At 39.1% G+C, this 26,656-nt stretch overlaps 1 protein-coding gene across 6 annotated transcripts; it reads right to left on the bottom strand.

Moving 5' to 3' along the window:
- Window positions 1-25: 25 nt before the first annotated feature.
- irf2a (interferon regulatory factor 2a) lies at window positions 26-25,590 on the bottom strand. Of its 6 annotated transcripts, none has more exons than XM_017709052.2 (9): window positions 25,519-25,590; window positions 19,799-19,892; window positions 18,192-18,291; window positions 13,725-13,901; window positions 7,263-7,297; window positions 7,075-7,162; window positions 5,715-5,882; window positions 5,284-5,330; window positions 26-2,006 (listed from the first exon to the last, which is right to left on the bottom strand). In XM_017709052.2, the coding sequence occupies exons 2-9, from the start codon at window positions 19,883-19,885 to the stop codon at window positions 1,695-1,697; spliced, it is 1,014 nt and encodes a 337-aa protein (XP_017564541.1). In that variant the 5' UTR covers window positions 19,886-19,892; window positions 25,519-25,590; the 3' UTR covers window positions 26-1,694. The 6 variants fall into 6 exon arrangements, with proteins under 6 accessions (XP_017564541.1, XP_017564540.1, XP_017564542.1 ...); XM_017709051.2 differs by lacking the exon at window positions 25,519-25,590 and adding an exon at window positions 20,650-20,879; XM_017709053.2 differs by lacking the exon at window positions 25,519-25,590 and adding an exon at window positions 20,650-20,879 and having other exon boundaries at window positions 5,284-5,327.
- Between the last annotated feature and the right edge of the window lie 1,066 nt (window positions 25,591-26,656).

Here is a 26,656-nt window from a genome sequence, read left to right as displayed (position 1 = left end):
TTGCAAATCATCATATTCTGTTTTTATTTGTTTTATACTTTGTCCCAATTTCATTGGAATTGAGGTTGTATGTTTTAGTGCATAATTCTTATATATTTTCTAAGTCTAACATACTGGGGGAAAAAAAAATAAACAATACAAAATGCGCAATATCTATTGCACAGGCCGCATTTTATGTTTTTTCCTAATGTATTTATCAAATTAACAGTAATTATGCATTTCTGTGTAAAGGATGTGTACATATTTTCACTTCAAAAACCAATAAAATCATGCAATTTCACCAGGACCATCCAAACTATGCATATGACTATACATGATTGAGCTCTGTTAAGATTGGATTATTTTATAAAACCAGCCCAGGCTGAAACGCCCCATATAACTTCAATGTGAGTGGGTGGGGTTAAAATAGGCTGATTAGGGAGATATGTAAATAAATCGATTTTCATGACATTATTAAACTCAAAACAGGCTGGTTTGCCCCTTAGTTTCCATGTACAGACTATGGACTGAGAAAAGAAAAGTATATTTTTAAGGTGTATTGATATTAACATTTTAAAATTAATGTAATTAAAGGGGCCCTTTAATTAGGCCTAGAAACACAGCTTCCCATTTAGCTAAAGCCAGAGTGAATCCATCAAGCAAAACAAAACCAAAGCTGGAAAGATTTAGGATGTTTTTCCTTCCCCACGCTCAATTTAATGTTGAACATTTATGAGTGACTGTTTTGCTGCGATACCATAAACTGCACCGTAAGCGGTAGTGTTATCCACCACCAATGCACAAGTCAGTTCACTGTGAAAGAAATGTGCATTACAGATAAAGAACTTAGGCAGTTAAGCAGTGGGTGGATGTTTCTGTCCTGTACTGGTAATTAATGCAAATGTGAAGTGCAATGATAAGGATCAGTGTCTGAGGTAACTTCACACATTTCTAAAAAATGTTCTGATAATGAGGTATTTTTTCTGCTCAGGCAGAAATATATTCCAGCTTAATTTGACCCCCACCAAAAAAGACAAAAAAAAAAAAAAAAAAAAGTAATCGAACACAATAATAGCCCATTTCTGTATCATGTTAACAGATGAAATGCTTCCAATATTTATATGATTAAAAAAAAAAAAATCTCCCAAATAAATCAGCTATTCTGAACCATGATTTCAGTTGCTAGGAACAGCTTTCTGCAGCTGCTAACTTTGTTAAAAACAAACAAAAACAAAAAACAAACAAAAAAATGTCAAGTATTCAACTCTGCATGGCCTTAAAGCAACAGTTCTGCAAAAAAATCAAAATGTGCTCTATTCTCCCTTGCCCTTAATGTACTTGATTAGCCAAGATGTTTGACATAATTTTTGCTTTGCACTGAAGCTATGTTTAGCAATTTGATTAGCTTCATAGCTCCACTGCAAAACTAAAGAAATAAATTTCAAACACCAACCATGTCTTGGCTGAACGACTACATTTGGGGTATTGAGGGAAAGTATTTCATTTTTTCGCATAACAATTTCTTTAAACCTGTACTTTGTTACATTCATTTGAAAGTGTACTCTCTACAAGCAGGACTGAGCATTAAAAGAGCTCAGCTCAGGATAGAACACCTTTAAATTCTCCTCCAGGCTGGTGGTGGTGGTAATGGGGAGCATGGTTGGGAAGGAAATCATCCATGCTGATGGGTAGCATTAGGGCTCTAAGGAATTCCTCTATTGTCTCTTTCCTGCTGTGGAGGACAGGTCCATAGCCTGCATGATCACACTATCACGCGAAGGCATGCTGCTGCTTAAATCTATCGCTGGTGCTGGCTTGAAAGGGAAAGAGGAGAGGAAAGGACGCCACGGTGGCTCATTATAAGCAATGAGCGGAGACTCCTCTCTGCAGCTTGTCACCCAAAAATTTGTCTTTCCAGATATGATAAAAGACTCTGTTCTGTCTGGTTGGCTGGAGGGAATCCTCAACACGGACAAAGATGACCTTGCAGAGGAGGAGCTTGTGGACAAATCCTGAACAGGGACAATCTGCAGAAAACATTAGAAAGAATGTGATTTCTCCTAAGAGTGAAGTAATATGTACATTTCCTGTAAATTTCCTGAAATTCTTAAGCATTATTCAGTGTATTAAAAAAAAAAAAAAAAAAAAAAAAAAAAAAACAAAAAAAAAAACACACACCACAGAGATGCTTAACCCCTGAAATGGCCAGGACATACTGGCAGGTCCAGGCTTGTATTCCTCACTCCTACAATTTTAGGCTGTTTGCACTGTTTTATGATAATCAACTTCAGGGTGCAGTAAACCTGGGCATTTAAAGGGTTAAAAACTGATACATGTTAAAATCAACATACAAAATGAATGCTAGATGTATGCAATTTATGAAGCATGTCAAAATGTCATGCATTTTTCAATCACATTAAAGATTTCCAAAGTAGAAACTGCAAAGCAGAAATGTTACATTTTAAAAATATTTTTGTTCATTATTCATTCATATAATTTGTTTTTAGATAAATATGTCTACCCGACATTTGTGTGTTCTCACATCATCACTGACAAAATGGCCAAAAATAACATATTTACCATGTTGTCTTGGTGTATTTTTCTGGAACCACAGACCCACTTTTTTATAGAAATATTAATTGTATACAATTAGAAGAATTGAAATTTGAAATCAGTATCATCACTAGGTTTCAAACCACAGTACATAATTAAAGTCAACATGAAGTCAGTGAACTCTCATCATACTAACTGGATTCTGTGGTAACCAAAAAAATGTTCCAAAGCTGATGCGCTTTGTCCTACGAACATTCTTCTTTCTAATATTACTGGAGCCTAAATATGAATATTACTACATGCAAGACAACGCTACTGCGCATGTCATTATACCTCTTTTTTTAAAGATGCTTTGCCAGTGTCGTAGCCCAACAAGCTGACTTGCACTACACTGCTCAACATGATCAGACTGAAGCCATTTAATCTCTTAAATAGGCTCACAAACCACAAAGTGATATGACAGTAGCTTGTACTTTATCAGTTTTTCCTACCCTTTGGGGGTCCACCAGAGCACGCACATATTGATTTTTCCTGTTCCACCCTAAATTATGCAGTAGTTACATTTTGGCACCCAAGATGTTATAATAGACTATGTTCATAATACAAACCTCATTCCTCAAATTAAATTTTTTCTTCAGATCTGATCTCGCCCAACATAATGGTTCACCACTGTGTGGGTGACTCAAATTTGTCACTGGCTGTGTTCGTTTTCAACTTGGCCTGAGTTTGGCTGACAACATAAACTGCCAATGACTTCAGGTGTAGGGTATAAAAACACTGCCATCATATCTGACACATTTACCTTCCTCCAGCATGAGCCCACAACAATGGCTGATCTTGTGGCATTTGACTTTTTTTATTTGCAAACAAAATGGAAGCATTCTAGACTTTTGGTACAACGTCAAAATCTAAGTATTTTATTATGAAAACATCTAGAGAGGTCACTAATAGGCAGACCGTGTTCCGAGACTGGACCCATACAATGTCCTGTGTGGACCTGGACCTCGACAGGCCGCTCCTGTTTTGATTGGCGTAGCTTTTCTAGCCTTAGCGGTACCGCTTTAGTGGACAGGGAAACTCATAGACCAATCACATGTACATACACGTGACTACTCAGCCAATAAGATCTGTGCATTACAATATGAGAACTGAGACTGGAGTGAGTGACGCACACATGGGAAGAACGAGGCAAGAAACAGCAGTCGGAATAGAAAGTGAGCCAGAGTTACTTCACATGGCGTGCTCTAAAAAGAGAAAACTGAGCACGTATGTTGTTGAAATATGGCTGAATTGTACTTTATTTGATTTGACATTCAGTTGTTGACTATATCAGATACACTAGATTGCCAAAAGTATTCGCTCGTCTGCCTTCACATGTATATGAACTTGACTGACATCCCATTCTTCATCCATAGGATTTAGAAAGATGTCGGCCTCCCTTTGCAGCTACAACAGCTTCAACTCTTCTGGGATGGCTTTCCACAAGGTTTAGGGAATGTTTAGGTGTGTTTATGGGAATTTTTGACCATTTTTCCAGAAATGTATTTGTGACATCAAACCACTGATGTTGGTAGAGAAGGCCTGGCTCGCGGTCTCCGCTCTAATTCATTCCAAAGGTGTTCTATTGGGTTGAGGTCAGGTCAGTGAAGTTCTTTCACACCAAACTCGCTCATCCATGTCTTTATGGACATTGCTTTGTGCATTGGTGTGCAATCATGTTGGAACAGGAAGGGGCTATCTGCAAACTGTTCCCACAAAGTTGGGAGCATTAACCTGTCCAAAATCTTTTGGTCTGCTGAAGCATTAAGAGTTCCTTTCACTGGAACTAAGGGGCCAGTCCAACTCCTGAAAAAACAACCCCACACCATAATCCCCCCACTCCACCAAACTTTACACTTGGCACAATGCAAGTACCGTTCTCCTGGCAACCGCCAAACCCAGACTCGTCCATTGGTTTTGCCAGACAGAGAAGGGTGATTTGTCACTCCAGGGAACATGTCTCCACTGTTCTAGAGTAGAGTGTCGCCACTTTACACCAGTGCATTTGGCGCTCTGCATTGCGCTTGGTGATGTACGGCTGGATGCAGCTGTTCTTGAGCTAATCTGAAGGCCACATGAAGTTTGGAGGTCTGTAGCGATCGACTCTTATTGTACCCCGCTGTTATTTTATGTGGCCTGCCAATTTGTGGCAGAGTTGCTGTCGTTCCCAGTTGCTTCCACTTTGTTATAATACCACTGATAGTTGACTGAGGAATATTTAGTAGTGAGGAAATTTCACAACTGGACTTCACAGGTGGCATCCTATCACGGTACCACGCTGGAATTCCTGAGAGTGACCCATTCTTTCACAAATGTTTGTAGAAGCAGTCTGTGTGCCTAGGTGCTTGGTTTTATGCTTCTGTGGCCATGGAAGTGATTGGAGCACCTGAATTCAAGGAATTCAATGAATTCAATGATTTGGATGGGTAAATGAATACTTTTGCCAATATAGTGTATAACTACAAGGCTACTTCAGTATACAGTATATGGCACTGAATCATAATACAAGTTAGAGATTATGATGTTCTGGACATTTGCTTGAGGAAATTTTCTGTAACTGGATCTTACTGAATTTTAACTAAAGACCCCTGATCTAGAGTGACTGGGTTAAGGTGTATGGGTGAAAAAGTCAAACATGGAATACCTGCTAGAATTAAACTTCAGGTGTTTTAAGTAACCGGGCAAAGATACTTTAGTATTGAGCATACCCACCTCCATACAATCTTCTTCACTGTGTGTGCTCTCATCACCACTTTCTGCTGAAAAAGAGCACAGAATTCAGTTTGAAATGTTTATTTATACTAAATTAATTTGTAACAGTGTGTCATACAATGTAAAAAAAAAAAAAAAAAAAATCACATAAGCCAGTCAATTTGAGATTAGTGAACACCGTTTGAGGTGAGAGTGTGATGATTTAGGCATGCGGTTACCATTATGCTCACTGGTGGGGTATAAACTTGTTTGCTATATTAGCCTCATATCTCTAGTGCAAAACTAAAGAAGCAAACGTGTTGACTGATCAACTACATTTGGAGTAATAAATATAAAGTATTTTGGCATGACTATCATTTTAACCACCTGGGGCTGATGTAGATAATCTTTGAATAGAAGACATGAAGTGAGAGTGTATAAATGGAACATACCATTACATGCGGAGGTGGGAGAGACCTGTAGGGGAAACGAGAACTGAGTGGAGCTGACCGCAGACTCCTCATTCTCTGTAGTGATCTCAACAACAGCACACACGTCTGGGGGATCACTGCCCACCAGCTTATTAAGTGTACTGGAATTACGGGGTTGATCAGTTTCTGCTGTGGAGAAGCAAATACACCACATACACAATGATCATTACAGTCACTAATGACTAAGTAATTTCGTTTTCGCCAGCATCACAGGAGTGATTATGAAGCTCCAGTGGTTGACAGCTGGACTCATCGCCCAGAATGTGTTCGAGTTCGCCGTGAAAAGGGCACGTTATTTGGCCATGGGCACTACTTTGGTTTGTGTCCTCAGACTCTTTAAACGCTGCAGCCTCGGGCTCCTCCGGCTACGCTCTGCCGTTTTGTTGGAAACCTCTTAAATCGCGGAGCGGCTGTGATGAGTTTCTTCTATTTTCTTGGTACAGAAACATCAATCGAAATGTTTGAGTCTCAGCAGCGCAAAATGATGACTAACGTCGAGTTTCAACTGATGTAAAAGTCGCATGAATTCCGATCTGGCTGTTCAGACTGAGTCGCATTGCCGCAGATCGGATTTCGCAAAAAACTTTAAAGAATCAGAGAACACGAACCAAAGAAGTGGCTGTGGCCGAATAACATGCAAATTTGAACACATTCTGGACGATGAGTCCAGCTGTCGACCACTGGAACTTCATAATCGCTCATGTGATGCTGGCGAAGACGAAACTGAAGCTCCGGTAGTGACAGTCGTTCGCTGGCCGTCATGACCATTTACATTTACATTAATGGCATTTGGCTGACTCTCTTATCCATAGCGACTTACAATTTGGTCATTTTACACAGGTAGGCCAAGGTGGTGTTAGGAGTCTTGCCCAAGGACTCTTATTGGTATAGTGTAGGGTGCTTGCCCTGGTGGGGGATTGAACCCCAGTCTACAGTGTAGAAGGCAGAGGTGTAGAAGGCAACCCATTCATTCATCATCTCAAACTCCTTGATCCAGATATGGTTTACTGCTGAGGTTTGTGAAGACCTTTAGAGGGCAGTGCTGAGTAAAATTAACACCTGTTAACACAAAGGTGTTACCTTTTAACACCTTTGGCGGGTGGTATTGTTTATTTTTTGGATGTTTGCCAATTACACCTTTAAACCACAGCAGTGAGTAAGGCTTATTTGAAGTTTGCTAACACCTTTAGAAGGCTGAGTAGTACTTGTTCATTTGTTAACACCTGTAGAGGGCAGCAGAGAGTAATGTTTGTATTTAGGAACAAAAGCAATAAAGGCTGACCTTTTAATGGTGTGACTGTGATATAACCCAAAACCTCACCAGTCAGTAAAACTGTGCTGTCTGGTAGCGTGTCTTCCTTCAACTGCGCTGGATCAGACTCTGGCTCAGCATTCTTACTTTTCCGTCTCTGACGATAATCGTTTCAAATGAAAAGCAAGAAGTAAGTGCACAGAACCTTTCAAATCATCTATAATCTGTAATGTTATAGTAGAGTTAGGTTTCCTTACTCTCATTTTTGGCTCCCGTTCCATCTTCTTCTTCACTGAGAGATCAGCAGCATTATTAAAAAATTATAATAATAATAATAATAATTATTATTAAATGGTGATGGTAAATTAATATAAGATAAATGCAAGATGCCAATCAGCTCCTTATTATTACACATTTTATGCAGTTACTCTCAGGGATACATCGATTCCAGCACTGATATCAGCTATCCGACCGATGCAGTATTTGTTACTTATTGTATTATATTACTACTCCTGCTCATACTCCAAAAAAAAAAAAAACAAAAAAAAAACACAGATACCATTCCAATACCACCTGATACTGAGTGACATAAGCAGAGTGAATCCCTCTATGCCAACCTTACCCTGACTGTACACAATATTCATTCATTCATTCATTCATTCATTCATTCATTCATTCATTCATCCATCATCTCAAACTCCTTGATCCAGATAGGGTGCAATAGGGAAAGCCCAAATGACCTTGTCCCCCACAATTTCTTTTGACTTGGAGATGTAAGTCCTCCAGCGGGTCCTACAACAGGGTCTTGTACCAGTCGGCTGTGCCTGGTGAACCAACAACGGGAGACGGACAGGTGGCATCCTAATGAGATCCCCATACCACCTCAACTGGCTCCTCTCAACAGGAAAGGGTAGTGGCTCTGCTTTGAGCTCCTCAACCCATCAAGTAGAGTGCAGCCTGCAAACACCCTGCAAAGAAAACTAATTTCCACTGCTAAAACTAATTTCCACTGTTTGCAGTCTCACTCTTTCAGTCATTACCCAAAGCTCAAGAGCACAGGTGAAGGTGGGGATGCAGACCAACTGCTAACCAGAGAGCTTTGCCTTATGGCTCAGCTCCCTCTTCACCACTACAGTCCGGTACAGCAACTGCATTACTGCCAGAATCCTCTCACGATCCCTCTTCCCATCACTCATGACCAAGAACCCAAGATACTTAACCTCTTCCATACTCAAACCTCTTCCCTTAAAGGGGGCATGTCATCCTTTTCTGGACAAGGAACTTGGGGGTGCTGATGCACATGCCAACTATTTCAAACTCAGCTTTAAACTGCTCCAGTGCATGCTGGAGGCATCCATGTGATGAAACCAAAAGGACAAAATCATCTCCAAAAAGCAGAGACATCACTTTCCGGCTTCCACACATAATGCCCTCCTGACCTTGCTATGCCTTGACACTCTGTGCTTGAATATCGCAAACAGGAATGGAGTCAAGGCACACCTTTGGCACCAAACACTCAGACTGAACGAGCTTGACCACACAGTGCTGTGAAAAAGTATTTCTTGTTTCTTCTATTTTTTGCATGTGTCACAATTGAACATATCAGATCATCAAACTCATTTTAATATTGGATATTAAAACCCAAGTAAACATTAAATGGTGTTTTTAAATTATATAATTTATTGAAGGAAAATGCAATTTAACCCTACCTGGCCCAAAGTAGCTGCCCTCTTCTGCTAAATCAACCAGTAAACTAAATTCAGTTTACTATTAGGTTTAATTTTGCTAGCCACAACCAAGCATGATTACTGCCAGAGCTGTTTAATTTAAACATCACTTTAACAGAACCTGTCTGGCAAAGTGAAGCAGGACAGAATGTCTCAAAAACCAGCACATGATGTCATGTTCTAAAGTAGGGGTGTAATGAATCACAAATATCACATCGGATCATTCATGGTTTTTGAGTCACGGATCGGACTAGTTTAAAAAAAAAAGAAAAAAAAGAAACAAATTTCACTTTGCCTTCTGTTTATTAAAACAAAAAGAACTTTAAGAAAAAGTATGTGACTTTTGCTCATGGTCTTAAATGAAAAAACATGTTTAATCTTAAAATCATCAAAATAAAATAATCAATACTCATTTGTTAAACTGAAGTGCAGTATGAGGCCTGATGATAACTTTTTTCCAATAGTGAATGAAAAAAAATGAACATGACATAAAAGCTATAACATCCTTTTGTGTAGAGTTAAGTGCTAATGAGGGGGACGGGAATCCCAAATAAGACGATCAAAGGGCAAGGTTGTAGATTCACCCCAAACAGTGGACATAGTCGTAAAATAACCGTCCCAGAAGCCTTTCAGATCAGGACAAAAAACAAAAAACAAAAAAAAAACAAAAAAAAAAACCACACAACATGTGGCTATGGTGACAAGGAGAGCCATGGCATTTATCACATTGGTCTTCCATTTCTGGATACAGTTCAGATAGTCGAGCCTTAGAGAAATGCACCCTGTATAAGACCTTAAATTAGATAACTCTGAGACAGGCACAAGAGGTGGTAGATCGAATCCTGTCTATGGCCTGTTTCCAGGATTCTGCACAAATTTGTATTCCAAATTCACTCTCTCATATGCATTTAAATTTACCAGTTGAGTGGCTACTAAAAGCCAAGATAATGTCATACAGCTTTGAAATAATTCCTCTGTGATGGGGAACAAATGAAAGCATTGTTTCCCACCGCTGTTCTAGAGGTAAAGAGGGGAAAGCCTCTGCACAATTTCTACTAACAATAGTGGTGTGTTAATCTACTTTGTCAGTCCACCTTGTAGATGTAAAGTCAGAGATAATAGCTCATCTGCTGCTGCACGGTTTGTGTTGGTCATCCTCTATTCCTTTATCAGTGCTGTCACAGTCACAGGATGCTGCCCACAGGATGCTGTAGGCTGGATATTTTTGGTTGGTGGACTATTCCTCAGTCCAGCACTGACATTGAGGTGTTTAAAAACTCCAACAGCACTGCTCTGTGTGTGATCTGAGGTGGTCAAAATGTTATGCCTGATCGGTGTACACGCACACACATACACCATAATTTTGTAGTATAACTAGGTCTAAAAACAACTATAATTTAAAAAAAAGTGTATTGAAGGAAAGGAAAGCGTAGTTCTAGTTTTGTGCTCCGTTTTAAAAACGGTTTATTTGGTATTTGTTTCTACATTTTTTAATGACTTTTTTTTTGGAAATTGATTTGCAGTTCATATGCATAACGAACCACTACTCTAAAAGACATTCAAACATTCAAAAACAGCTGCAAAACAAAATAACATATCTACCACTCTGGAAAAGGTTACAAAGCCATTGCTAAGGCTTTAGGACTTCAGCAAACCACAGTAAGAGCTATAAAAAAAATTTATTCAGATTCATCATTCAATCAACACATAGGCAGCATCACAGCTTTTGTACATCTTCGCAACATTGCCAAGATAAGAAATGCCTTATGCCTGCGTGATGCAGAAACATTAGTACATGCCTTTAATACTTCAAGGCTCGACTATTGTAACGCACTACTGTCAGGATGCACTAGCAGGAATTTAGGCAAACTTCAACTAGTTCAAAATGCTGCATCAAGGGTCCTCACTAAAACTAGAAAATTTGATCATATCAGTCCAATGCTATCATTTCATTGGCTACCGGTTAATTTCCGTATTGATTATAAAATTCTTTTATTGACGTATAAAGCCCTACATGGGCTCGCTCCTGAGTACCTGCAAGACCTTATTTCCTATTATGAGCCATCACGATTACTCAGATCACAGAGTGCTGGGTTATTAATAGTTACTAGAATTCATAAGGCTGCCTAAGAGAGCCTATTCTTATAAAGCCCCCAAAAACTCTAGAATGAACCTCCAAAAAATGTTTGGGACTCAGACACAGTCGCAATCTTCAAATCTAGGCTGAAAACTCACTTGTTCAGTTTAGCTTTTGGTAGTTAATTGTTCCCCCTTAGATAAAGGCAGCAGATCTAGGGGTCAATGGACACGTGGAATTATAGTAAACTGAGATGCTGGTGCTGCAGTCCCACTGCTTGCACATGGTCACTCAGATTTGTGGATGGTGAAAAGGAGGGACGCCAAACTGTTTGAGCCCTCCTGTGTCTGTGTGTCCTTCTGTTTCTAGCTGAATTGTTATAGTCAGATCTGCTGGAGTCATTAGCCACACTCTGTAAATGTTCACACTTTCTGTTTTACATACACCCAAACGAAACAAAACTAATTCCATCTCCCTGCCTTTTTCTGAGTATACGACCACCCACCTGACAGGCCAGACACCGAAGGACTGTTGACTGACTGTTGAGCTCTCCTGCTACTCGCTTCAGACCAGCTGCCCACGCCCCTGCTACCGCCACCTGCCTTGGACTAGCTGCCCATCCTACACTGATGTTTTCATGGACTCCTAGCTATTACAACTACTAATGCTACTACTATTAACATTAGTAGTATAATAACTTTGTAGGTAGCTTGACCAGACTATAATAGGTCCCCCTTGTGAGCCTTGGTTCCTCCCAAGGTTTCTTCCTCAGCTCTGAGGGAGATTTTCCTTGCCACTGTTGCCCCTGGCTTGCTTGCTTGGGGGTTTTTACATTCATGTTAAAATTTTATCTTTACTAAAATTCTGTGAAGCTGCTTGGTGACAACATCAGTTGTAAAAAGCGCTATACAAATAAATTTGACTTGACTATTATCTACAAACGGAGAAAACTTGGAACAGTGGCTGGCCTAGCAATATTTCACCAAGGGCAAATCAACAACTCATCCAGGAAGTCATGAAAGAACCCAGAAAAATATCTAAAGAACTACAGGTGTCACTTGCCACAGTTAAGATCAATGTACATAATTCCACAATAAGAAAGACACTGACATGGGAGATACAGGAAAAGGTACAAACCTCTGCTGACCAAAAAAAACCAAATATGCCAAAAAACATCTAGATGACCACCAAAACGTTTGATATAATATTCTGTGAACTGACGAATCAAAGGCTAAACAATGTGGAAGACATGTTTCCTGTTACATTGGACATGAGGATAACACCGCAATCCAACATAAAAGTATCATACCAACAGTTAAACATGGTGGTGGTAGTGTGGTGGTCTGGGGCTGCTATGCTTCTGCAGGACCTGAATGACTTGTCATAGGTGTTGGAACTATGAATTCTGCTCTCCATCAGAAATTCCTGAGGGAAAACGTACACCTGTCAGTTCATGACCAAAAGCTCAAGTGCAGTTGGGTTAAGCAGCAGGACATTGATCCAATGCATACACACAAAAGTCCACCTCTGAATGGCTCAAAAGAAACAAAATTAAGCTTTTGGAGAGGCAAAAGTCAAATCCTGACTTGAATACAAATAAGATGCTGTGGAAAGACCTTAATCAGGCAGTACATGCTTGAAAACTCTCAAATGTAGCCAAATTAAAGCAATTCTACAAAGAAGAGCAAAGAGGTTCCTCCACAGCACTATAAAAGACTCAAGGGCAAGTTATCACAAACGTTTGATGGTAGCTGTTACTGGCACAAACAGTTATTAGGATTACGCGACCAATTATTTTTTCACATGGGTGATATAGATTTTGAATAAATCTTTATCTTAAATAAATGGAATGGTCATTTAAAAACTTCACTTTGAGTTTACCTGTGTGGTCTTTATCTTATATTAATATTAGCTGGATGATCTGAAACATTTAAAATGTGACAAATAAGAAAAAAAAAAGAAGAAATTGGGTAAGGGGCACTGGTCCTCCCTACCATCTGATCCAACTCACCAAAAGATAGTGATCGACTGACAACTTAGCACCTCTCTTCATGCGAGCATCCAGAACATATTATCCTCAGTCAGATGAAACAACAAAAAAGTCAATCATTGCCCTTTCACCCAAGGAGCCCTACACTAATGAACATCCTTGTGTTCGAAATTGGTGATCATTATGTACAGTCCATGTCTAGCACAGAAGTCCAATAACAATTTAGTGTTTAGTTTGGGTAGGCCATTCTTCCCATTAACCCCCCTCCAGTTTTCCCAGTTACTGACATAAGTATTGGACATAACTATTGAAACCTCCCAGCAAGGCTATGGAGGCTGTAGGTGGGGCGCTTTCCAGTACTTCACCCAGTGAATACTCCAAACTAGTGCATGCTTATGCACCAAACAAAAGTCAGTTGTCCTCCCTGTGATTTTAATTCGCATTGAGACAATCTTCTCATCCACCAGCACAAACTCCAACAGCACAGCAGACTTCCAAGTAGGAGTGGGACTACCCCCTATCAAGAAGTTTGGTTCCAGAGTTCCAACTAGTTAACTAGTTCCAGATTAACTGTTCAGGTACAATGCACTCATTTACACCAACAACTAATTAATTCCAAGTAGGTTACTCAGTATGGCATTGGACTCAATGCATCCTTAATTACTATACACCAGTTGCTCTACAAAGTTGTTCAGTGTTCTAGGAGTACTGATTATTCTCCTCATATATATTGTTAATTATATCATTATAACAACATCGTCCTATCATCCAGCTCCCTTCTGTCTGATAACTGTGATTTAGAAATAAGTAGTCATATTCCCATAACTGATGATTTAATTCACTAGAATGAAAAGACTCACTGTTACTCTACATGTTTTATTTACTTTATGAAACACAGCAGAAACAGTTGTAAGGTTGACTTTACCTTTCTTAGCAGCTTTTTCTGCAGAAGAAAGCATGCGGTACACTCTGAAGGCATTGCTTCCTCTTTTCATGCTCTTATCTTTTACTTCTTCTATGTCTGGCAAAGAGTTCATGGCACAGCGAAAGTTTGCCTTCCATGTCTTGGGGTCAGGTTTGTCTACTCCAGGATGATATTTTCCTGCAAGAAGAACAACAATTCAGGGTGAGAAAACCTTTACCAGACAAATTTGTAATTCACTGTAAAAACAAGTCATTCAGAGTGGTCTGATATGAAATGACTCAGATTTCTTCACAGTGATTGGTGATAGATCAGCAAGCCTACATGTGTCTTTCTACACATTTTATGTTATTTTGATGACGACAAAATAGTGGAAAATCTGAAAAAATAAGTTTTCTTTGGGGATTTTTGTCTACCAAGCAGAAGCTCAAAACCTTCTTAAAATATATTGTAAACAAAATGTCAGACATGACACGCATGAAATGCATTTGAATCCATTTTATATAACAACTGTCTTTGTGGTACATTTTAGTGTTTTTTTTTTCCCCCCTCTCAAATTTCATCGTATCCACCCACAAGTTAGGACTCTCTGAATCACACAATACAGGGCTGTTTTCTTAACATTTTTAGATTTTCCAAGTAGTTTTTACATATTACTTGCAATAAAGTACAAAAAAACAACTTTTTTGGAGGTCACCCTTTTCTCTCATCGGATTCGCAAGAGACCTGGAAAGGACTCACATCAGCTGATGAAGCAATATAAGTAACAGTATGGCAGAACTGTGAGCTGTTGCTGTGCTCCAAGTGCCACATGTTCAGCTCCGTTCCTTTCTCCATCACTAGTGACAGCAGCATTACTAGCTTAGTTTGTAAGAAGTGTAAGTTAATCTCTTGCTTGATGGAGATGATCATACAGTTACAGCTGTGCATCTAAAAATTACAAAAGAGCAGACTTGCTGTTAGAAGCTCTGGATGCCGTCATAGCAGGGCAAATGGCTGGAGCCTCAGCAGCCTAGCAAAGCTAAGGCTACCCAACCTGAGTACCACTCCTCTCCTATTCATGTGTCAAACAGGTTTGCCCCACTCAGTGAGACATATTATATAGGTGATTCTTTTTTATGGCACATGAAAATAATTTCTCTTTTAGGGGCACCAGTAGCAGTTTGTGGTATACTGGGAGCCAGGGCACTGGACATTAGAGGGAACCCGAATGTCCTTTGGTCTAAAACTAGGACTGTTTAAGTTCTCTTGCATCCAAGGTAAATGAATTCATTGCTGATCATGATATTTACTCTCTGCGCCTCACAGAAACATGGATCAGACTTGATAAATAATTTGCTACCCCAACAAGCTGCAATTACGTATATAACCCTTGTTTAAGGGGTTAACCCACTCTTTACTACAAACACACACTTCCTTAATTTTGATCTTTGATGTAAACATAAATCATTTAGCCATTCTACCCAGGGGCACGGCTGTCTCAGATCATTACCTAATCTCACATGAAATTCACTTAGGTCGTAAATGTATGTTACCGCCATGATATCGGGTTAAGTGGACTACAACATCCTCCACAGCGAGTAGCTTTATCAGACACTTCCCAGATCCATCAGCTTCTATTAGCTGTCTGTCTGAACCTAGATATTATGACCAAATAATCTCTAGATAAGGTGGTTCTGTGAAAAAGCCATATATTAAGGCAATAAAGCTTGTCCCATGGTACAATGATCATACTCGCACTTTAAAAAAAGACTGTCAAAACAATGAGACTGAAAAACTGCACTTGACTAAACTACAAATATTCCAGTCCACATGGAGGGATAGCTTTACAGACTAGAGAAGAGCACTTACTACAGCACGGTCAACCCATATCTCATCTCTGATTGAAAATAATAAGAATAATTCTGGATTATTATTTAACACAATTTTTAAATTGATTAAGAACCATACAGCTACAGAACCCTAGATTATCACCCTACAGTAGATTGTAGTAGACAATGATTTTATTAATTTCTTCAATAATAAAATTGAAACAAATCAGGCAAAAGATTAACCTCTACAAACCTAATCCAGATCTTGAGTATTTTGTAACTACTGCAGAAAGGCTGGAATTGCTTACCTTCCAGCCTTACTTCAACAAATTGAGCTAGTTAAAATTACTTTCTATTCAAAACTTTCTACTTGCACATTAGATCCAATTTACTCAAAGAAATTTAGACAGAAATAACCATGACTTCATGACCAAAATCTCCTGAACTAGCATTAATTAAAGCTCTAATTAAGAAACCTAATCTTGATCCCTGCAAGCTGTCAAATTATATACCTTTCTCAAACTTCCTTTTATATCAATGATTTTGGAAAAAGCTGTGGCACAAAAACTAAATTCTTATTTGCATAGGAATCACATACATAACAATTTTTACTCTGGATTTAGGTCTCATCATAGTACAGAGACAGAACTAGAGAAAACTGTAAACGATCTTTTATTATTCACTGACCACCGACTTATTGCGGCATTCGATACAACAGAGCACTATCTTACTCTAACCTATTCACAAACTTATTGCTATCTTACTATCTAACTTCCTTTCTTTTCCCAAACTGAACACTATCAGTTTGTAAATGTAAATGGTAAATCATCTGTTCTTACAAAGGTAAAGTAAGGCGTTACACAAGGCTCTGTTTTATGATCTCTACTATTCACATTATATATGCTACCACTGGATACCAATTACCACTTCTACACAGATGAAACACAGTTGTTTATACTGGCCAAACCAGATGATAAACTTCAACTTAATAAGATTGAGGACTGTATAAAAAAAACTGGATGTCAAGTAACTTTCTCCTACTCAGACAAATGTTCAGACAAAACAAAAATTCTTCTTTTCAGTCTAAAAGCTGCTAGAAAAACAAATTTATTGCTCAAACTTAATAGTTTCCCCCTTGTATCAGGTACATCTCTAAAAAACCTTGCTGTCATGATCCATCCCGATCGGTCCTTCGATGCACATATAACCAATATTACTGGAAGAGCTTTCCTCGATTTTCTCAATATTGCCAAATTAAGAAATGCACTCTCTCTACAGGATGTAGAAAAGCTAGTTCATGCATTATTAATTTAAGCTTGGATTACTGTAATGCCCTGCTGAAAGAATATTCCAGCAAAAGCCTTAGTAAGTTTCAGTTAGTCCAGAACACTGCAGCCAGAGTCCTTACAAGAACTAGAGAGTTTGACCATATTAGCCCATTTTTTTTTAAAATCAAACCTACACTTGCTGCCAGTTAAATTCTGCATTAGGTATAAGACCTTTTACTGACATATAAAGCTCTAAACAGCCTCACACCTCAGTACCAGAGAAAACTTAGCTTTACGAACCATCACACCTACTTAGATCATAAGGTGCCAGCTTACTATCAGTACCTAGAATTAATAAAGTTACATCAGCAGTAGAGAGCACCAGATTTGGAATAATCTTCCAGTCAGTGTTCAGCACTCAGACAAAGTTTAGACTAAACCCTAAATGTTTAGTCAAACTTCTGGTAATTATTTTTTCCTGTTAGTTAAAGTATCATGGGAAACTGGGAATACTGGTGCTATTGTCCATCTCCTCGCATATATTCACTCAAGTTTGTTGATGGTGGTTCAGAGGGGCACCGACATCATAGGGAGCCCTTATGTATTTGTTACCTTCTGGCTGTACCTTTTAATCAGGCTGTATTAGCTAGACCTGCCGGAGTCACTGCTGCATTCTGTTAACACTGCACGTTGTAATCAGTCTCTCTTAACAGAACTACCTGTGTTTCTTTGCCACGGTGAACAACTGCCCATCCTGCGCAGGCTGATGCTGTTGCTTCATCTGTCTTAGTCGGCTGCCCACTGCTCACCAACCCTCTGGACAAGTTTAACCACTAAGGAGCTTCCTGTTGTACAAAGCTGTGCAAACCTAACCTGCATGCCACTGACCCTCCTAATGATACTGCCTCATGCACAGACTTGAACCATTTCATATAGCCATTACGTCACCTGCTACTTCAACCAGAGGAGGATGGGTTCCCTTTTTGAGTCTTGGTTCCTCTCAACGTTTCTTCCTCTTGCTCTTAGGGAGTTTTTCCTGATCATTGCCACCATTGGCTTGCTCATGGGGGCTTGGACCCAGATTTTTCATTAAAGCTGCTTTCTGACAATGCTTGTTGTAAAAGATGCTACATAAATAAACTTTGACTTGACAATCTTAGGAGGGCATTCTGTGGGGTACCATTTAAGTCCACTAAATATTTTGTATGTATGATTATTACCACCACCACTGTGAACAATTCTCACTGGTAGGTTTCTCTCTCGCATCAAACCATTCTAAATGACTTAACATCTTAAGCATTTAATTACACTGATGTTTTTTTTAAAAAATGGAATTCACCTTTAAAAGCAAACGCTCCCACAGACAAAAGGCAAAAAAAAAATGTTGATACCTGTGTGAACTGCCCAGTTCATAAAAAGTGGAGCATCTTTATCCAGATCCCAGCCGTGTCTGGCTGCATGCATCCATGGAATCTGGAATATCTTTTCCTCCTGTTTAATGAAGTGAAAGTTTAATTAAGCTCAATATCTTGTATTAAATCAGCTTTAGATGTGCTTGAAATGTTGATAAAATAAAAATGTTAAAAAAAAAAAAAAAAACAGGAACAATGACAGTATTATTCATCACTTCATGACCCTGAATTAGAGCTGCATGGTTTGTTTTTCTATTTTTTTCCCCATCAAATGAAAACTCCAACTGTCCTTTATTATGTTGACCACAATTACTTGTTTATTTAATCACATTTCAATCCTATCCCTGAGAAACTGACTAGAACCATCTAATGCACATTCCGTATTGATTATAAAATCCTTTTATTGACTTATAAAGCCCTACATGGTCTTGCTCCTGAATACCTGCAAGACATTATTTCTCATTATGAGCCATCACGACCACTCAGATCCCAGAGCGCTGGCTTATTAATAGTCCCCAGAATTCAGAAGGTTTCAGCTGGGGGAAGAGCTTTTTCTTATAAAGCCCCCAAACTCTGGAAAGATCTTCCAGAAACTGTTCAGGACTCAGACACAGTCTCAATCTTTAAGACTAGGCTGAAAACTCACTTGTTCAGTTTAGCTTTTGGTAGCTAATGTTCCCCCTTAGATAAAGGCAGCAGATCCAGGGGTCCATGGACACAGGGAATTATAGTAAACTGAGACACTGGTGCTGTCGTCCCGCTGCTCGCACGCGGTCACTCAAGTTTGTGGACGGTGGAGCGGAGGGATGCCGAACTGTTTCAGAGTGCTGCCGTGTCTGTGTGTCCTTCTGGTTCTCTCCTTTTAGTTAAGCGGTCATAGTCAGATCTGCCGGAGTCGTTAGCCACACTCTGTAAATGTTTACATTCCCTGTTTATGTACAAACGGATAGAACAAAACTAATTCCATTTACCTGCTTTCTTTCTGAGTATACAATCACCCATATGTCCGGCTGGACACTGAAGGACGACTGACTGCCAAGCCCTCCTGCTACCCACTTCAGACCAGCTGCCCACGCCCCAACCACCTACCTTGGATGAGCTGCCCACCCTACGCTGATGTTCTCATAGACTCCTAGTTATTCCTAATACCAATATTACTGCTGTTAATATTAGTAATATAATCACTTGTAGGTAGTTTGACCAGAGGAGGATGGGTCCCCCCTGGTGAGCCTGGTTCCTCCCAAGGTTTCTTCCTCAGTTTTTCCTTGCCACTGTTGCCCCTGGCTTGCCCACTGGGGGGTTTCTGTACATTCTTACAGTTCTCTTGAAACTTTTTCTTTTCTGAAATTCCGTAAAGCTGCTTTGTGACAACATCTGTTGTAAAAAGCGCTATACAAATAAATTTGATTTGATTAATGTTGTTTAAGATGCTCACAGCACACAATAAAAGTGGTTGTGATTTGTTAAAGGGTTAAGTTGCATATTGCAGTTTCTTGAAATAAAAAGCCAACGTGTGAATAATGACTGACAATTTAATGTGCGTCCCTACTCTAAATACAAACTTTAGTTATGAAAGAAATGCTCACCTTATTAACCCATTGTAGGCCCTGAATTTTTGCACTGTTGATCTGCTCCTCCAGCCATGGCCTCATTCGCTGCCTGTCCACTGGCATCTTCACCCTGTTTACAAATAGAAGAAAATACAGTTCTTAGCCTCACTTCAAACATTGCTGTCATACTTTTCGAACTCTAATTATAGAACATTCTAACTGTGTCTTATGTCCATTCATGATGTCAGCGTACCAGTTTATCAACCAGTCAGCACTCACTGTCAGTAACGATAGCATTATACTACTGGTCAAGATATGCCTGAAGTTTCTTTGTTTGTTTAGTTTAGTACTGGAGCTATAAGGTACTTTAACTAACAAGTAATAATTTTTTTGTGACCTCTATTAAAAGGGCCTATATCAATAAATTCCACTTTGCTTCACAAATAAAATAGATGTACTGCATAACCGTTTTTGAAGTCTCAAAACATATTCACTCCTCCTCGGTTTACACAGTTGAAAAACAGACAGTATTGAATTCATTTTTGCCCATTAAAGCTACACAAGTTTATCACTAATGTTGAAGTTATTCTATGAATCCTCAATATTGCTGTCTATAATCTACATAACATTATTACCACCAAACCACACTGAGGTGATGCAGTAATCCAAATCTGAGAGCATTAACTCAATGTGATTTCCCTTCTGCACGTTCTGTTTTCTGTGGTGAAACTGAAATACTACAAGTACATAATTTAGCCACAAGACTTCAACCTGTGAACACCACAGGGTGCTGATATGAGAAGAACATCAGATTTGACAACAGTACAGCTCTGTTTGTGGGTTTCGCTGTGTTGTGTTTAGAATGTGTTTGCGGTAGTTAACGTTACCTAAACGAGTTCGGCTGTGCTGATCAGACGACGTTGTGTACTAGTACAGGCCGTCAGAGAAGCAAACAGAAGATGCTGCCATCGTTACGTTCCGTTTAAAGCTGGTTAAAGCGAGAAGAGTCGAGCGTGTCTGTAAGATAACTACAGGAGTGTTTTCCAGTAAAGGGCTGAATGATAAAACGGAAATAGGTGGTATATGAGCTGTACTGATTCCCCGCAGTGTTTCTATTGGTCCATTTGCGTTTCGAAACCTCCGGTATGTTCACGCACATCCGCCTTTTCTTATTGCTGCGCAGAGTTCCCTCTGAGGCCGCGTTCATACATCCCATTAAGGGCTACATTCACGAGGACATTTGTGTGTCTGTAAAAGACTGATTTTTCCTTTATTTCATTAAGAATGACACATGGATTGAGAGCAGAGACCAGCTCCGTTATCCGTCCAAAAATTTCACCAGAGCTGAGTATTTGAATTTGAATCAATGCATTTTTTGCACTGATACGGTTTGTCCTATGTATATTTTTCCATAGGAGTGTAAGGATCTTCTGAATTATGAGGTCCTTTATCAGTCAAAACGCCTGCGCATTGAAATAACACTGCATGAAAGTAAGTCTACTATGAAACTAATAAACACTATTATATACAAACTCAGCTTGTCGAACTACAGCCTTCAATTGCCAAAGCCTCTAAGTTACATTTTACAAAGCTTACTGCTTTGTCAGATGCTAGAAGGTGTTCCCCCTATTTTCTTAACACAGAATTTCAACTTTGCTGTCATACTTTTCGAACTCTAATTATAGAACATTCTAACTGTGTCTTATGTCCATTCATGATGTCAGCGTACCAGTTTATCAACCAGTCAGCACTCACTGTCAGTAACGATAGCATTATACTGCCCAAAATGTCTTGCTGTAGAAAAACTACTGATAAGAAGAAAAAAGATACTAGTAAGTTTTAATTGTTTTTTTTCGATGAAATGCATCCTTCTACTTTCCACAATTTTTTCATTTTTAGCCATTTAACCCCATTCATTGAAGGAGAAAGTTACACTGAAAAAGATTGTATTTTGGCAAGTGAAATTATTTTAAATTTAGTCAACATATCTAACATTTCTCATGTTGAAATTGTTGCAAGCTTATTATATGACCGCTTATACTGTCTCACTATTTTGACAGATAATTTTGCTTGTGGTAAGAAATATAATTGAAACAAGCCAAATCATGATGCAGCAGATGCAGACAGGTCTACAGCAATTAACAACTCATCTCCTCTCCTAAATGTCAGGAGTTCAGTCACAAAGAATGCTCACCTGGCTGGAAATTGTGGTCAAAGTGCGCATTCAAAGAGTGTGGTGATGCTCACTCACTCACTTATCTAAACCTCTTATGTCAGGTGTCTTTAATTAAAATTCAATAAGATCCAGTTAAAGAAAATTTCCTCTAGCAAAGGTTCAGAACATCATAAAGTCTAACTTGTGATTCAGTGACATATACTGTATACTGTATAAACAATTAAATCAAATACAGTAACATTTCAACAATATTTGTCAGTTTTCTCTTTCTAGAGTACACCATGTAAAATAATCTGGCTCACTTTCTTTTCCACCTGCTATACCTGGCCTCGTCCTTCCCCTGTGTGAGCCACTCACTGGAGTCTTAGTGCTCTCCTTAGTTTATCGGTTATAGGCTAACCTCCGCACAGGACAGCGACTGGATCCGGACTCGGACCTCTGTCCTAAGGCATGGGGATGCATGTACATTAGTGTGAAAAGAAAAATAGAAGAACAACTGTTTCTCTGGTGACTGAGAATGTCAGTGCAGCACGTGAGCAATGTACATATAGAGTGTTGTCTATGATATACCCTGCACATTTGCAAGTTCAGTGATGTAAAAACCACAGGCACTGACCTACAGAAATTTGGGGGAAAACAGTGACATGATCAGATGAGTCATCCTTTACCACATTCTCCACAAGTGCGTGAGTGCAAGTGTGCCGTACACCGAGAGAACAGTACAGGCCTAAATGCTTGACCTCTACATTAGCTGTTTCCATAGCAAATCACAAGTGATACATATTTGTTTCTGCCCAGCAGGTTATTTACATAAAACTAACGAGTAATAAAAACACTTCACATCATTTCCTGCAAAGTTTTAATCACTTAAAAAAAGTTGTATTTAACATGTTTCCATCTGTAATTTCATGTATGTCAAAACATGTACCTCTGTCTTCCCTGCTTATCACGTAACCTGCTGATAATTGTTTTAATTTACTTTCTTTTAATACTGAGGTGTCTTTTAGGGAAGGTTAAAGAACAGAGTGAAAAGATGAGACTTCAGCTCAGTGTGAAGAGGATAAAGGTTATTTCAACAGGAAAGCCTGCTAACTTTGCTAACTCTGCTAACTAAACGGTGGACAGCTTTGCCTACTCATATCAATTATTAACATCAACAAAGGATCCAGCACTGCAGAAATACAACACAGATTAGCACTCTGCAAAACAAGGATAAAGGAGCTTGAAAATAACCTTATACACAAGGGTTTGTTTCTATAGACAACAATCAGAATTGTCCAGGCTTCTCTTTGGTTCCAAATGCACTGTAAAAACTATATCTTAGTCAGTGAAAACATCCTAAATGTTTTATATCTAAATATAATGCTTAATATTTCAAATTATTTCTATTTCTTGTTTTGAGTAATTTTATCTAGTGAAAATTTCTTATTCCATTGGCAGATCTTTTCACATGCACACACTACAACAATCTGCCAAAGGAGCAAGACACTTTAATAAGATTAAATGGCTTTAAACAAGCAAAAATACATCTGGTAATAAGTTAAATAATCTTTTGTGTTTTCTGTATTTACAGTGCATTTGTAAATGTAAGTGGTGGTGTAATCATTTTGCTGAAAGCGTTTTCTGTGTTTTATTTTTTATTTTTTTTGTTTTTTCTGTGTTCTTTTTTTTTTTAGTATTTTGCAGTGTGGTAAGTCTTGTTAGCCACTGTAGACTTGCCGTTTTTGTGAAGGCAACATCACAGTAAACAGACAGGCTAAATAAATTAGCACTTATTATGCTCCAATTGAAGGAGAATGAGGGGGGAGAAAAAGTCCATAATATTTTTTTTACTAAGCCCACCTCAGTGAACAATAACAATATTAGTGCCTTACAACAACCTCAACAAAGTGACACTAAAGTAAACTACTTTCCAAGCTATGGTGGTACTCATCTGCACTTCAGTGTTTTTTCTTCTGAATTCATTACTAATACGAAGCAATTCACCAAAAATAATGCCCAAAAGCAATTAAGTCATCTGTGTTGCTAATGCAGTCAGGAATAACAGGATGTCAGCTTCAGTGTTACCACATACTGACAGAACATGCTGTTTGAGGTTTGATTGAGACCACAGATAACAGGAAGCTACAAAAACCACCACAGTTTAAAAATGAACTGTGCTTGACAGCAAAAGGAATGCCAATGCCAGTCAATGATTAATCAGCTCTGCACGTCAACCCGCTTACCATCAGTGTACTGGAGCCGCAATGCTAGCACCCTAAACATAATTGTATAAATAGATAATCTATACTATATGGCCAGAAGTATATTGACACCTGACCATCACACCTATATGAGCTTGTCAGACATCCCATTCCAAAATCATTGGTATTAATATTGAGTTGCCTCCCCCCTTTACAGCTGTAACATTCCACAATTTTCCACAAGATCTTGTAATGTGTTTGTGGGAATTTATGCCAATTAGACCAAAAGAGAATTTGTGAGGTCAGGCATTGGTGTTGGAAGAGAAGGCCTGGCTCACAATCGATGTTCCAATTCATCCCAGAGGTATTCAGTTGAGTTGAGGGCAAAACTCTGTGCAGGCCACTGGAGTTCCTCCACAACAAAGTCAAACCATGTCTTTATGGACCTCGCCGTATGCACAGGGGTGCAGCTTCCATAAATTGTTGCCACAAAGTTGGAAGCATACAACTGTCTAAAATGTCTTTATATGCTGCATCATTAGAATTACCCTTCACTGGAACTAAGTGGATTAGCCCAAACCCTTATACCACTCCAGCTAACGCTTGCCATTGCACCTAGTAATCTTGTGCTTGAGCGCAGTCGCTCAGCCATGGAAACCTATTTAATGAAAGCCCTGACACACGTTTTGTGCTGATATTTCTTCAGGAAGAAGTTTGGAACTCCATGGAAAATGCAACAGAGGATTTTACATGTAGGGCGCTTCAGCACTTGGCTGTGAGTTTATATGGTCTACTGCTTTGTGGTCGAGCTGTTGTAGTTCCTAGACAGAGGCAGCAGAAAAAAATCCAGAACAGTATCTTTCCAGGTAAATATTGTTACAAACAAGCTCACATCAATGATTAGCATTGAAGTCTGGTAAAAATTAGTTGTAGTATCTGCAGTTTAAAAAGCATGATGGTATTTTTTCTTTGTTCTTATGACAGCCAATTTCAAAACAATCAATTAGAGACAGACCATAGTATATCAGATTCCCTGTGGGACCTAAGCGGGGTGAGGGTAATCGACAGGAGTCCAGGCAATTGTATTTTGCTTTCTTGTTGTCTGTGCTCACACCGATAACTAGCAGTGCTCATTTCTTGCGCACTGTTGATCAACTTCAGTTTTTCCATTGTTTACAATCGCTGGAATCCGAGTTTTGCTGTTACCCATCTAAGCATAGTGGTTCATGAATACTTTAGAATTCTTTGAATTTCTACTTAAACGTGATCAGATCATCATAATAATAAATAAACAGAACCCAAAACAACAAATGATGCAAACAATTATACCATTTATTGAACAAAGTGATCTGATATTAAATGTCTTTGTTGGAAAAAGTATGTGAACCTCTACTTACAGTAACTGGTGTGACCCTCTTGATCAGCAGTGACTTCAACCACATAGTTCATTCCTCCTTATAAAACTGCGTAGTAGACCTCTGCTATGTTGGTGTGCTGTACTGCATGCATGCCAAATCTTAGGTCCTGACACAGCATTTTATATGTCTAAGTCCTTGTGCTTCAACCATTCTTTGTTGACTAACTGGTATGCATCTGTTCAGTTCACAGCTGAATGCCTTAACGTTCTCCTTTTTTGACACAGTACAGAATTCATAACTGCACCAAATGATGGCAAGCTGTCCTGGTCCAACAGCAGCAAAACAAACCATGATATTTCGTTCACTGTTAGCGTGAGGTTCTTACGCTGTAATGCAGTGTCTGGTTCTTGCCAAACACAACATTCTTATTTAAGCCTGATCTGTCCACATAGCATTATTTTAGTAGTCTGGTGGTGTCTAGGAAACTTTAAGAAGGCAGCAATGTTATTGCCACATATCACTCTGGCTTCACCGCTTACACCGTTGCGAACTCCAACTCCCAGAATCCTCTAGGATGTCACCTGAATCCGGACTCCATACAATCCACCTATCAACGTTTAGCTTCGCCTGATTATTGACTCTTGGCACCTGTTACTCGATAAGGCTTTTAGCTTAGATACTTGGCGGAGTATTGCATAAGTGTTCACTACAGTGCGTTTTCGTTTATTGTTCTCCTGGTTTGTGACCATTGGTTTCTTGTTTTCACCTTTTGCCTGACCCCTTTGGACTTCCTTTTTTGCCACATTCATGACCTTCTGCCTGCCTTTCGACCTTGTGAATGTCTCGCCTACGTATGTCTGTTTGCTTCTGTATGACCCCAGCCTGTTTTTGGATTCTGCCTCTGGTTTGTTCCCTATTAAACTCACATGACTGGTTATAAAAAGGGCATTTTAGGTGGCAGAGGTTCACCAAACTGAAAAACTGCTTCAAAAAAATGTGAAACAATTTATAAAAAGTTGTAAAGACTTTGGATAACATGCAGAGCTGGACAACATATAGAAGTTTTAGAACAACATATGCTCCCATCCAGATGTCTCTTTCAGGAAAGGCCTTGCGTATTTCAGCAAGACAATGTTAAACCACATACTGCATCCATCACAATAGCATGGCTTCACAG

Source organism: Pygocentrus nattereri, chromosome 5, assembly GCF_015220715.1.
Source record: "Pygocentrus nattereri isolate fPygNat1 chromosome 5, fPygNat1.pri, whole genome shotgun sequence".
Taxonomy (NCBI): Eukaryota; Metazoa; Chordata; class Actinopteri; order Characiformes; family Serrasalmidae; genus Pygocentrus; species Pygocentrus nattereri.
The sequence above is the reverse complement of the archived record's forward strand: the minus strand, read 5'-3'. Positions and strand labels throughout refer to the sequence as shown.